The sequence below is a fragment of the Heterocephalus glaber genome, unplaced genomic scaffold (assembly GCF_053883595.1).
Source record: "Heterocephalus glaber isolate CG9 unplaced genomic scaffold, H.glaber_assembly_v1.0 deba00001465, whole genome shotgun sequence".
Taxonomy (NCBI): Eukaryota; Metazoa; Chordata; class Mammalia; order Rodentia; family Bathyergidae; genus Heterocephalus; species Heterocephalus glaber.
In genome coordinates, this window is record NW_028258312.1 from 2,887,837 (window position 1) to 2,902,664 (window position 14,828).

Here is a 14,828-nt window from a genome sequence, read left to right on the forward strand (position 1 = left end):
CCCTGTATCAGAAGCACAGGAAATCCATCTCCTGCGCTGCAGTGGGGGGTGGGGGAGCGGAGGGGGACGACGCCCCTGTCTCCTCCCTTGGCTTGTGGCAGTGGACCCTGTGCCAAGGAATGGCCATCAGCTTAAGACAGTCCAAGGGAAAATCGCCTCCTCCCTCTCCTTCGCAACAGCAAGCCTGGCCACCACCGTGGCTCCGGCACCTACCCCATTTCCGAGCCCGGCAGCACCTCCATTCCGTCTCCAGTGACACCCCAGCGGGCTGCGCCAATACAGCCACATGTTGGTCACGTGTGCCACCACCCAGCCAATCGGCTGCTTCCCGACAGGAAGGGGGAGCACCCTGGTCTGAATCCAGCGAATCCAGCGGATTACACAGCTGCTTCTCGCTCCGCTTCCCAATCTGCACTCTGCAGCAGGGCACCGGACCTGCCCCGCCACACAGCAGGTCTGGGCTCTAGCCTGGCACTCAACCTCGGAGGTGCACGCTCACGGCCCTACCTCTGACAACTCAGAATGCTGATGGTGGCTGACAGGCATAACAGGGTGAGGTGGGGGAGGTCCACAGGGCAGAAAGATTAGCCAGAGCCACTGAGGTGGGAGGGAGAATAATAAATTACATCTCATCTCATTCACTATGATTTACATGCTTGCAGCAAAGAAAAATAATTCTAGTAAATGCATTTCAACAAATAGTTTTTTATTACAAACCACTGACTTATTAGGTAAATCACTTGAATTATGTTTGATTTTAAAAATCAGTTACCAGAAAAGCTATGATGGCAGCTCAGAACATTGGAGTTACACTGGCCTATGTTAAAATCTTTTTGCTCCTGCTACTCTGTGTAACTTTAGTCACTTACCCTCTCAATGCTTCAAAGTCCTCCTCCTCCATAAAATGGAAACTGAACTATAGAATAAAGGAGTTAATATGTATATACATAGTGGTATTTAGAGCAGTCCCTGATGTGGTCTAGGTACTAGAATTCTAGGATTTAAATGGAGTATTTCAATACAAATTTTACATTTCATTTAAATTTAACCACATGAAGCTTTTCCTAATTTTATGAAGTCTGATTTAATTTCTGGCTTAAATGGGGGAAACAAATTCCACTATTTATTTAAAATTTTAAAAGATACTAAACTTCAGGTTTTAAAATAAAAGTATATTTACCATAATCTTTTCATTTTTAAAAAAAATATGAAAGGAGAAAGCTACTAAATAGCATATTCAAGGCAATTATACTTTATTAAATAATATATATTAGAAAAAGAATGGACACAAAAAATATTCACAGAAGTTATTCTTTGGATGGTGGGATATGGGGTGATTTTTGCTTTTCCTTTGGGGCTCTGGATTTTTATTAGTCTCTGTGTACTAATGATTGATATGTATCTAATATGCCCTACAATATTTGTTGAATGAACAAATCAGTGACTTTCACACCAACCATATGCAACTCTAATCACAACTGTATATTAAAAGTGTAAATATACTCAGAAAAATTTCTCTTCATATTTGAAATAAAGGAAACATGTGAATCCATTTTATTCAATCTTAAATATCTTTTATGAAGATAAGTTTTAAAAAGGCTTTCAAGATTCTGATATTAAAACTGCACGACTCACTGCACAAGACTTAGTCATCATCTGTGACAAATTTCTTATAAGCCCTAGAACTTCCAGAAAGAAAAGGAATCTTTCAAAATAAAGAATGTATTTTAAAAGCTCCCTCAAATAACTTTTTAGTACCCTAGGAAACAATTAAATCTATGTATTACTCTTACTAATTCATTATTGAGTAAACCAGTTAGCAGTCAAAATTTGTCTAATTTTTTACTGCATGTTTTTACTATATGTAGTGTATAAATCAGTGATTCAAATAACTTTTCATGAATTTTATTGGTACATTTTAGGTATACAATACAGTTACATTCATCATTGGAATCTTGTACCTTTACATGATGCATCTTGGTTCTTATTTTTTCCCCATTCCCCTGCCCTCCCTTCACCCCCTCCACCCTTCCCTATTTACAAAGACTTTGTTTCCATTTTTTTCCTTTTCTCATATTTTTTCTTTTCCCTTCTTTCCTTTCCCCCACTCCTCCCACTTCCCCTACTCCTTTAGACCACAAATGATAACATTTTATCTTTAAAAATTTTTTTTTGTGTGTGGTGCTGCAGACTGAATCTGGGGTCTTGCAAATGCCACACAAATGCTGTATTGCCGAGTACATCCCCAGCCTCATCAGGTAACAGTTTTAAAGAAAGCTCTGGCTGGGCATGCCTGTAATCCCTGCACTTGGGAGGCTGAGGCAAGAGGATCGCCGAAAGTTTGAGACCAGTCTGGGCTACATAGTGAGTTCAGGACCAGCTTGAACAACAACGTGAGATCCTGTCTCAAAAAAAATAAAAAAATTGAGCAAGCTCTATCACATGTTTATTAGCCAAATGCTTCAAATCTAAAAAGGAAGCCCACTTAAAAACTTAACATTTTTCAATGTTGCCAACTGAATTATTCAATGAAGGATTTCTCAAACCAATTTCCTCAGGGATTCTGTAAGTTAGATCAAATTTTATTTTTAAAATATATTTTAAAGGTCTGGGGATTTAGTTCAGTGGTTCTGGTGCCTGCCTCGCAAGTGCAAGGTCCTGAGTTCGATCCCCAGTACCAAATATATATATATATATATAATTTTTTTAAAGCTGTATTTAAAAAGCTTGAACAATCAAAACATATTGGGCCAAATCTGAGTATAATGGAGATAAATGAAGCATTAATTTGTGTTGCCAGGTTTGTACATCCATATAAGCACCTGACACCCCTATTTAATCAAATGTTATCACATATACACATTAAAAATAACTTCTGATTAAAATGTACTACAGAAATAAATTTTATATTAAGGTTGTTTTAAGATTGTACTGTCAATCATCCTTTTGATTTTAAATATTAGTGTTTGCTATGACCAGCTTGTTTTTAATAAATGGCTTCCTAACTAAATGTTATAAATATGAAAAATACTTCATCTTAAGAAAAAATCAAGGGGGGCCATCCCAGGAGGGGTCTCTCCTGTGCACTACCCCTTTGTGCTGCAGCACAGGTCTCAGAAAAGCCTTGGGGAAGAAACAAAACTTTTGAACCTTAACAAAAAATTAGTGACCAGATAAAATTAACAGGATTCTTAATGTTTTAAATGTAACATACCATTTTTACATACATATAGGACCTAACTTAAGACTTGTGGTTTAAAAAACTAACAACAGTAATATCGGCAACAATATTAACTGGTGTAAAATGAGTTAAAATTAGTGGTCCTTTCAGTTGACTCCAGTGCTTTTATTGATAAGATCAACTATTACTTACTGAAAACCTCAGGCAGATTTCTGCCTATAAAGAAAGAGATCAATTAAGTCAAGTGTAGTGGCACACATATATAATCCCAACACTTTGGGAGGCTGAAGCAGGAAGATCCAAAGTTTGAGCCCAGCTTGGGCAACTTACTGAGACCCTATCTAAAATAAATAAATAAATAAATAAATAAATAGGTAGATAGATAGATAAATAAAACAAAAAGGGCTGAAAATGTAGATCAGTGTGAAGGCCCTTGGTTCAATCCACAGTACAGGGGTGGGGGGTGAGGGAGATCAACAAAATTTTTTTTTTAAATTATGCATGGAAAAATCAGTTGCTAGTGTAAATATAACCTCTACAAATAAGGCTCAGGTTCATTTAGAAACCTTTCAGTCTGTGGATTTATACTTGCTTATGGTTACTGGTGACAGAAAAGCATAAGAGTATGAAGAGATTTCCAGGGCCAAAACAGTTGTGAAGACTTTTCTGTATTTGTCATAGGATATGGGAAGGAGGTGAATGTTGCAATGTCAGTGTGATTTTTAGTGAGTAGGAGCCAAGTGGGAGACATATCCATAGTCTTCTACAAGCCAGACTCAACTGTTCTGTGTTACCCTAAATGTTTCAAATACTCCCAGCACTAAAGATTATAGAATCTTTCTTCATTTTTCTCCCTCCAATCTCTCTTCTCACTAATGAGTAAACTTCAAAATAGTTTTTTACACTCATGCTCAGGAACATTCCATGGCTTTCCATTGCTGACAGTGGAAATGACAAGTTTGGAGTTTAGCCATGGAATGCCTAAAGGCCACATTAGTCTTCCTACACTAAACACTTTCTAAGTATATTGTTCTCTATGGCTGCCACAACAAATCGCCACAAATTTAGTGGCTTAAAACTACACAAATTTACTATATTACAGTTTTATAGTTCTGAAGTCCTAAAAGAGGCCTCACTCTAAAATCAAGGTGTTTACAGGGTTATACTCATTTCTGGAGGCTCTTAAGAATCTGTTTCCTTACCTTTTCTGGCTTTTAGAGATAGACTGCATTCTGTGGTTTAGTTCCTTTCTTCATCTTCAAAGCTAGAAAGGGTGAGTTGAGTCCTTCCTACTCCACAGGACTCTGACTACTATTGTCATACCTCCTTATCATACTTTCATTTTTCCATCAGCCTCCTTTATTCTTCAGGAATTGCTTTAAAGACTCTTATATTGCAACCCTGCCCCCCCCAAAAAACCCAACAAAAACCTCCAAAACAAAATGAAACAAAAGATTGGTGGGGCGTGGGGGTGCATGCCTGTCACCCCAGCACTTGGGAGGCTGAGGCAGGAGGATCACCAGGAGTTTAAGACCTGCCTGGGCTACATAGCTAGACCCTGTCTCAACAAAACAAATCAAAAAACAAAAAACAAAACAAAAACCTCTTATATTGGACCCACCTTAATAATCCAGGATGACATGATTATCAACCTTAGTTTCATCTGCAACCTTAATTCTCCTATGCTACATAATCTAGCATATTTACAGGTTCTGAGGATTAGAAAGCAGATGTCTTTGTGGAGCCATTGTTCTGCCTACCATACTACAGACTTCTATTTTAGAACTGAGATACTAATAATAAGCAAGTTAGGGCTGGGGATTTAGCTCAGTGGTTCCACCACCTGGCTCACAAGCCAAGGACCCGAGTTCGATCCCTGATACCAAAAAAAAAAAAAAAAATAAGCAAGTTATCTAAACAATCAGGCACTTCTAAAATTTATAGCTTTTTATAGCTCTTTGTTACTCTAATATACATTAGAAAGCTCTAGCATATGGAGAGTGAAGATCTCTGTATCTTTCATTTTGTAGCTATATGATTCTGGAAGTCACTTTACTTTTCTAAGTCTGGAACTAGTCCTTTATCTGTAAAATAGAAATAAGTATCTGTATGGCTTTATTTATTTATTTAGGTACTGGGGATCGAATTCAGGACCTTGCGCTTGCCAGGCAGGTGAGGCGCCAGTAAGCTAAATCCCCAGCCCTGTTTGGCTTATTTGATAGAGCTGTTACCAGGATCAAACATGCAATTATGAGCATGCTTTATAAATAGTGAAATACAAATATTTTTGTTTAAAATAAGATTCTTTTTTTTCCATTTTTCCTGAGATGAGGTCTCCAACTTCTGAGCTCAAGTGATCCTCCCACCTCAGCCTGCCCAGTAGCTGGGACTGCAGGTTCCCCCACCAGGTCACCTGGCTAAATGAAGGATGCTTAGATATTCTACTGGTCCAAATCAAGATTTCTATTTCCACAAAACAATCCATCACCCCTCCTAGAATCAATTCACTCTCCTCTTCCCTCTACTGTCCCTTCCTCTTTTACAGTGCAAACACTCCTTTTGTACTCCTGTGTACATCTACTGTCCTATTCCTGACTATATAAAAATCTCACAGAAAAGGAAAAAATGAAAACAAAATCTCTGTAAATAGGGAGGGGTGGAGGCATTGAAGGGAGGGCAGGGGAATGGGGGAAAAAAATAAGAACCAAAATATATTATGTAAAGGTACAAATTCCCAATAATGAATGTCAAGATATTGTATATCTAAAATGTACCAATTAATGAATTAAAAAAAAAGATCCCACATTTGATTTCATCTTGTATCTCATGGTGTGTATCATTGTATTTTGAACATACTAGGTATACATCAAATATTTTAAGTAATGATTTAAAAATTAACCTCCAAAAGACATCTAATGAAGACGCCTTTATGGAATTACAGTAGAGTAACTGCTAAAATGTTTTATATTACTGTAAAATAGTTCATTGTTAAATTGCCTAGGCTTGGCTGGAACTTCGATCTTTCAGCCTCAGTCTCTTAAGAGTTGGGATTACAGGTGTGTACCACAGCCAGCTATAATATAACTTTCTTCAGAGGAAATGAACCACTTTAGGTTAAAGCCCTGGTTCCTATAGGTGAAAAAGAAAAAAAAAAAGATAGCCATGAAAGTGTTTATGAGCTTAGAGGATTGCACTGCAGAATCCCTTTGGTAGCTTTAAGCCACAATCTCTGAGTTTAAGGCTGAGTCACTAGTATGTAGTGCCAGGAGTGAGAACCACCAAGCACTGCTCTAGATTCTGCTGTTAGAGGTCTAGACTGTACCACAGTAGGGAGACCATTCTGAAATGTCTTTTCATTTAGAGTGCTATATAGCATTAGGTCTGCTTACAGGATAAACAAACATACTTATTCCCATCAAAAAGCTTTCTAGGCATCTTGTGAATATACTGACAATGAACATGATAAAAAAAAAAGACAAATACACAGGAAAATGTTTTATCACATTAAGGAATCAAAGAAAAAATAAAATAAGAATACTACTTTCACCTTTTTTTTGTGTGGTACCAGGGATCGAACTCAGGACCTTGTGCTTGCAAGGCAGGATCAGTGCCACTGAGCTAAATGCTGGCTCACTTATTAAATAGGTAATCATATTTTAAAATAAGACTGTAGGGTCAATGAGGATACATGAAAGTAGGCAGTATCTTTCAAATGTTAAAAAATGCTTATACCCAAGCAATACCAGTTAAAGAAAATTATCATATGTACAATTAGATACATGTACAAAAATTTAAGATTCACAGATACTCAGTATTACTTATATCACTAAACAGTTTTTTAAAAAACACTCAATGATTGTCAGGAGCAATTCTACATAATTTTAGGGAAAAATCAGTTCACAATTAAATTAAGATTAGGTCTTGTTTTCCTGCCTGCAGGCAGGCTTATGGCATGTTGAGGCATAACTCCATTTTTGCCTCAAGTCACAGCTGAAACCTCAATGGTTCCATGATGCTGTGACACTCCAGGGCAGGATTACATCAGCTGAAGACATCCTGGTTCTTTGAGAAATAAGTAGTTAAGAGAAAGGTTTTACCTGGGGAGGGTCAAATTCCTAATCAACATAAGTTCCTCATGGACCTAGGATCTTCATCAGCATAAGTTCCTCATCGGGCCGGCCTAGGATTATCACCGTTATCACCACCCTCTCAGTCATCTGTTACTTCAGAAGAACCAAATAAAGATGCAGAAATCATGGGGTGCCTTTGTCTTTGCTGCCCAGAGCAGCGTTGATCAGGCCCAAAGCTCACCTTCTTCTCTAAATCTCGTTTCCTGTCTTTATTCATTAATTTGCCTTGTGCTGTCATGGCTCACAGGAGACCAGTACTCACTGTGGGGGTTCTGGTAACATCCCCTTTCCCTGTTCCCTACAAATGACTGCTAACAATTTAACAATACTTTGGGTACATTTACAGCATGATTAAAATTATGTTGTAGAAGACAACTATGAGATAATTATATAATTCATGTGATATTAGATGAAAATGAATATTGTATATTTTATATATGACACCAACTAACCTTTTTTTTGAGTGCTGAGGATTGAAAAGGCCTCATGATTGCTAAGTACATGCTAAACTCCCTGCCTCCTTGTTTGTTTTTAAACAAACCATATATATATATATAAGAGAAGCGATAACCAAAATATCAACTGTTCATCCCTGTTGTGTAATGATATAAATTTTAGTTTTCTGAATTTTATAAAATTCCCACAGCTTAACACATATAATTTCTATAATTTTTTTCAAAAGTCAGGTACTTTAGGTTGGACACAAAGACACAATATTTGAAAGAGAGAGAGAGAGATTAACCTTTATTTTTTACTTAACCTGTGGCAAAAGGTAGAGTCATATTAAGTGGAGATCAGGAGCATACACTGTATAAATGCGGGTATGTGTTTCTTTGCTTCTACTGTCTTACCTCTTTGATTTATTCCTCTTTATTTTCCTTAACACTATCTTTCCTTCAACCTCAAAACTCTGCTCCAAAATATTCATATAACTGCTCCTTTATATACTGCACGTCTTAGCATAAATGTCACATTTCAAAGAGACCTTCCAGATCCCCTGGATCATCCTCAAACTTTCTAACACACCATGGTATTCTGTTTGCAAAACATTTGAAATCCACAAAGTTTTATATGCATCTATGTATTTATCTTTCTTTCCCAAACTATAATATAAATTTCCCAAGGATAGGAACCTGGATTCTCTTGTACTGATGTTCTCTTGACTCTGTAACAGGGCTTGTCAATCTTTGTTCAATGTATTAATGTAAATGATATAATGATGAATACAACATCAATTTATAAACTAGATGGGGACTAAGAAGGTACAGTAAGTTTTAATACAAGACAATATGTTGTTAAAGTATAAAGAGGTTATCTAGGTAATCAAGACTTCAGGGAGAGAAAGCAGCAACAGAACTAGCCTTGAATGAGGTTTAGGAATTTTTCAGGGCAGTGATTTCAATCTTGTCTCTTAGGTTAAAAAATTTAGGTAATGAAAGAATGTGTCTTAAATAAGGAGGGATACAAGATTAGAGCAAGTTCTACAAAAATTAATAGGACTCATATCTAGTTCCTACTCAAAGGAGAAAAAATCAGAACTTACATTCACATCATTACAAATTATAGTAAACTTAATGACCAAAGGTGTTTTCAATTGAAAAATATGCTTGCAGAAAAAATGCTAAATGACATACTCTGTAAGGAATTTGGTTTGATTTGGTGTAATTTGGGAATTCTGACAATGCAGTTGTTTATTAATTCTATGTGGTTAGGAAAACAAAAAACAAAAGCACCTTTGGAAATGACTTTACCTAAGTAATGATATATTCAAATATATGTGTATAAGCAAGGACAATTCTTCTACCCCCCCCCCCCCCAATTCTTAACATGTCCTAATCTGATAAAGTTCTTGTTTCACGGCATGAAATATTTTAAACTACCCTTTCTTTAGGGGAAATTTTTTTTCTTTTTTTTTGGTACTGGGGATTGAACTCGGGTCCTTGCACTTGGGAAATTTTTTTTCTAATTAATTTTTCAAATTAAAAGTTTAAAACAAAGTTTTATGTTTGTCTACAGTTTTTATTAAAAATTCTTATTTAATATTTCCTCTCCCTCCCTCTTCCCTCTCTCTTTCTGAGACAGGATCTCATTATGTAGTTCAGGCTGGCCTTGAACTCACTATATAGAAGATGGCCTTGAACTCACAGCCTCAGCCTGTGTGCTGGGATTTACAGGTGTACATGACCACACCCAAGTCTTTGCTTATTACTTTATTTTTTATTTTTTCCCCCAGTATCAGATCAAACTCAGGACCTTGTCCTTACAAGGCAGGCGTGGCACCACTGAACTACATTCCTGGCCCATTTTCTTATTACTTTAAACCTAAAACAGTTATAAAATTGCTCAGAAAGCTACAATTTTACAATATAAATCTATGAACTGTATTCATAAGGACATTATTTTTACACTAAAGAACTGGTAACTTATGGCCACCAAAGCAACATCGAATGTTTATGGTGTACTCTGAAATTAAGAGAAGCACACAGAATCAGTATTTTTTTTAAATTAAGAAAGCCTTTTTCCATGCCAGGCATGGTAGTGGCCTCCTAGCATTCTGGAGGCTAAGGCAGAAGGATCAGAAATTCAAGTCCAATCTCACTCCAGAAAAAATGGCTGTCAAGAAATCAATCAATAACAAATACTGGCAGGGCTGTGGGGAAAAAGGAACACTTCTCCACTGTTAATGGAAGTATAGACTGGTACAACCACTGTGGAAATCAGTGTGGAGATTCCTCAAAAAATTAAAACTAGAGATTCCATTTGACCTAGCTATTTCCCTTCTTGGTATCTTCTCAAAAGAATTAAAAGCACCATATCACAGCCATGTTTATACTGGCACCCATGTTTATAATAGCTAAATCTTGGAAACAGCCCAAATGCCCATCAACTGATAAATAGATAAAGAAGATGTGGTTTTTTTTATACAACGGAGTACTACTGTGCCATATCACTCAAGACATTTCTAGCTAAATGGATGCACCTTGAGACTATACTCTTAAGTGAAATAAATTGGACACACACGTTTAAATACTGCATTGTTTCTCTGGTGTGAGAAACTGAAAGTGGAAAAAAGGACTAAAATGTATAATAGATATTGGGAAATGGGAAGAAAATGTTCAAATGCGAAGGGGAACAAGGGAGGGTAAAAGGGGAAAGGAAGGGAGGGACAGGAAAAAAATGGAAACAAAACTTTTGTAAATAAGCAGGGGAAGAGGAGTTGAAGGCGAGGGGATGGGGAAAAAAAAGCAAGATATATCATGCCTAGGTACAAATTCCCTATGATGAATGTTATCATTACATATATCTAAAATGTACCAATAAAAATTTTATACAAGAAAAATTGAATAAAACAAACAAACAATAAACAAGTTCAAGCCCAGCCTGGGCAATTTAACAAGACTCTGTTTCAAACATATAATATGTATATGTACCAATTCCCCATGATGAATATATTTTTAATGTATCATAAATGTATATTAATACATTCTAAAAAAACAAATAGGGGAAACTATGAGTGAAAGGGAAGGGTAGGTTTATAGGACCTATTCAGTTTTTCTGTAAACCTTTTTTTTTAAAATTAAAAAGCATATAGTGATTTTAAAAAAAGGGCTAGGAATGTAGGTCAGTGTGAAGGACCTGTGTTTGCCAGTACTATGCAAAAAAAAAAAAAAAAAGTTCTCCAGGGAAAACAGGATTAAAAGTTACCACTACTTTAAGATTTACAATATCATAAAATGCTCAGATTATTTGATGGATCATTTATCAGTTTATAACACACAAATTAGTCCCTGAAATATATCAGAACTGATAATGGAAGACCCAATTTTAATCGATGTTAAAACCAAAATTTGGTATACATAAAAGAATAATTATAAGGCCTTATTATAGTGCTTACTTATTAGCACTTTAAATTCTTGTTCAAAAGATTTATTTTCATACTAATATCCCCAAGTTTTTACTTTGAGAAAACAAATACTTTTCCAACACCCTATATACCAACTGCAGATGACATTGCCTAATACCATACTATTTTCTGTTTTTTAATATCTTCCCTTCCTCTTGCTTTATGCCAAATTTTAAACATAAAAGGCAAAGCAGAGAACGTAAAATTATTTCACTTCTGGATAGTGAAGATAAGTGTCTGCTATTATAGGTTAAATAATCCAAACTTAAAATGAAAAAAAAAATGTACCCATCATTACTGTTCTTTGACAATCAAGTCAGAAAATTCTGGGTCACTTGAACTACCCCTAATATGTATAGATTCATTTGGGGCTTTGGGGAATGAGTCACCTAATAAATATAATTACTTCTTTCAATACAGTTCATTATTATTATCACAATTATTTTGTTGCTAGGGACTGAACCCAGGGCCTCTAGAATGCTATCCACTCTACCACTCTACCACTGAGTTATACTCTTAGACCAGACTAATGTTTTTTAAATTGAAACCTCATATCTACTTCACAGGTCTTTTAAAACATTCTTTACCAAGTATTCCAAGATTGGATAGGATTATTTGAAGTATCACACAGAAGCAAAAAGATTTAAAACTGGACTAAATTTCAGTTCACATTAAAATACCTTTCCTGACACCAACTATCAATAAGCATCTTGATCCTAAGCCATTCTGTACCTCATATAATATAATAAAGGCTTTTTCTTAATCTTTTTCAAAGAAGGTCTGCTATTTAATTCAAACAATAGTTAACCCTAACCACTCTCTTTCAAACTCCCAAAACTCTTACTCCGCTCTCCATCTATTATATTTACCTGGTAAAATATCAACCCTGGTTGAACTGAACTATTCCACTTTTGCCTGCCTACAACTGAACTTACTATATAAGGGGGAGGGGTGTTCAGGTAACAGGCTGGCTGTTACAACTTAAATTTACAACTATAGGCATGAAAGACTATTCAACACTGCCTAGCAGGACTATTCTATTTCCTATAAAGTTTGCTTTCCCACACTCTCTAAGTTCTCCATGCCTTTTATTGTCTCCTGAAACCTGTAACAGACCTATTTTACTATGCCACTCTCAATTAAAGACTTATTTTACTGAGAATATAAAAGCTATTGCAGAGAAATTACCTCATATTTTTCCTATTAAATCTAAAAACGCCTTCCCTCTAAAGTTCCACTTTCCCTATCAAAGGCCAACACGTACCTCTACTTATGTCATGGATTTCAACTACTCTTTTTGTTGTTTTTTGGATTTCAACTACTCTTGCTTTTCAAGAAGTCAATTTTTATTAGCTTGTCTCTCTCCTTCTCTACTGGATAATTCTCATGAACACACAAGCGTGCTCTAGTATCACTCATTCTTATGAATTGTTTCTCCTTAAACTCTTCACCAGATATTGATTCCATTTCTCTGCTTTAATTTCACACCAAAATTTTTGATCTAGTGGCTTCCATTTCCTATCTTTAATTTTTCCCCTCTAATTCACTCTTTGACCCACTCTAATCCCAAACAACTTTCTGAAGCTCAACTGTCAATGATATCAGCAAGGCCAAATTCCATTATTCTCATCTTAGTAATATTTGATCATGCTGATTACTCTCTTATTCCTTAAATACCCTTCTTCCATGAAACATTCTCCAAGGTTTCCTTCTTTCGCTAACTTCATTTAACAACTCTGCTTCTTCACTAGTCTACTAAAAATAGAACGCCTCATAGCTTGTTCTAGCTGCCTTCTCTTCACTGTTTTCTAAGCTCATCATAGGGCTTTAAATAATCAAACATATGATGTTAATCTCAAATTTATATGTCTATCCTAATCTTCTCGAACATTCACTTGGATGTCTAAGACATTTAAACTAGACACTTGATTCACTGATCTCACTGCTTTCCTAACATGCCCCCACTCTGTAGAATTAAATATTTCAAATTCTCACTCCTCTAAAGATTACCTTCAAATATAACAAATGGGTAATTTTCCCCCTAGTTTCATCCTGCAATATGGCAACCCTAGTCTTCCATACCGTTCTTACAGCATAAATATTCCTGCATCTTAAATTTCTGCAGATCATAGTCAGAATTCATGATTTTGTGAATGAAAGATATCTTATGTCCACCAAGATCCAAATCCAATGGTTTTAAAGTATTAACATCTATAGTAGAGGGAGCCAAGATTTTGCCAATATGTTTGCATAATTTTACGTGTCAACTTGATTGAGTAAAGTACTATTTGGGAAGCATTCTTTCTAGGTGTATATATATGACACTGTCTCCAGAAGAGATTAGCACCTGAGTCAGAAGACTGAGTAAAAATGGTCTGTTCTTACCAATGTGGGTGGGTGTTATCCAGTTTGTTCAAGACAAGCCAGAATAAAAAGGCAGAGGAAGGGTGAATTCCACCTGTCTCTTTGAGCTGGGACATCCATTTTTTCCTGCTCTTGGACACCAGAGTTCCTTGTTCTCAGGTCCTTGGACTCCAGGACTTCTGCTATGTCAGTGATGGCGAACCTTTTAGAGCTTTCAATGATACAAAAAGCCCACTACAGTATGTATGACACTGGTTTGCCACTAATGCACTAGGTCCTTCAATCCTCACCACCCCATTCTCAAACCTTCAGACTCATAATGGATTACACTTGCTCTTTTTCTTTGTCTCCAGTTTGCACAAAGCACTTTTGTGGGACTCTAGGCCTCCATAATCACATGAACTCATACCCCTAATAAATTTGTAATAAATCAATGCCCCCCATACACATAAACACACACACACACACACACACACCTGTCTAAAATGGTGTTAAAGGTAAAGAACGTGTCCTATAATATCCAAGAGAAAGCTAGCATTAATATCTTTAGATACTCCCAGTTTATGTAATTTCTCTTCTCATCAGACCCTAAGCATATTAAAAATAAATCACTACTAAAAGCTTGACAATCAAACAGTTTCCTGAGTAGTTCATAAATAATAGGAAGGTGTGTAGCATTCTAATAACCTTAGGCTTTTTTGGCACAATTTTATGTGGGGTTTACTACATTTAAAGCTCTATTTAAATGTGAAGGAGAGAGCCAATGATTAGGGAGTACAACAACCAATTTGCAAGATGATTCCTAGTGACTTTTAACTTCTGGTATGTATGCCTTTATGTGTGTTCTGCTTCTATCTTTTTTTTTTTTTTTTTTGGTACTGGGGATTGAACTCAGGTCCTTGCACTTGCAAGGCATGCAGCGGCACCACTGAGCTGAATCCCCCGCTTTATGTGTGTTCTTTTATACTAAATACAGCCGACCTGTGTCACCTGTAAGATCCTGCAGGAGTGTGTGGTTTCCAAGGCTAGGTCATAAAAGACATGGTAGCTTCTGTCTTGATCTCTTGCATTGCTCACTCTGGGGCCAGCTGTTATGTTGTGAGATGTTCAAGTAACCCCATGGAAAGGCCCACATGGGGCCCAAACCAGCACCAAATTGCTAGCCATAGAAATGAGCAAGTAAGCTTGGAAGTGAATTCTCTAGCCCCAGTCAAGTCAACAAAAGCTGCTTATCTAGACAAGGAATTAG

The 14,828-nt window shown here is 36.4% G+C and overlaps 1 protein-coding gene across 13 annotated transcripts in view; it reads right to left on the bottom strand.

Moving 5' to 3' along the window:
- Apc (APC regulator of Wnt signaling pathway) overlaps nt 1-14,828 on the bottom strand; it is a 120,252-nt gene that overhangs the window by 89,079 nt on the left and 16,345 nt on the right. For 3 of the 13 annotated variants that reach the window (XM_087180862.1, XM_087180858.1, XM_004841781.4), the window contains exon 1: nt 214-364. The exons of 8 other annotated variants lie outside the window; for them this stretch is intronic. Coding sequence is in view for 2 of the 5 variants with exons in the window: in XM_087180863.1 (XP_087036989.1) it covers nt 214-288 (75 nt within the window). In the remaining 3 variants the exon portion in view is untranslated. Of the gene's footprint in view, nt 1-213; nt 410-14,828 lie in introns of those variants that run through there. 2 more of the 13 variants (XM_087180863.1, XM_087180859.1) reach the window with 2 other exon arrangements.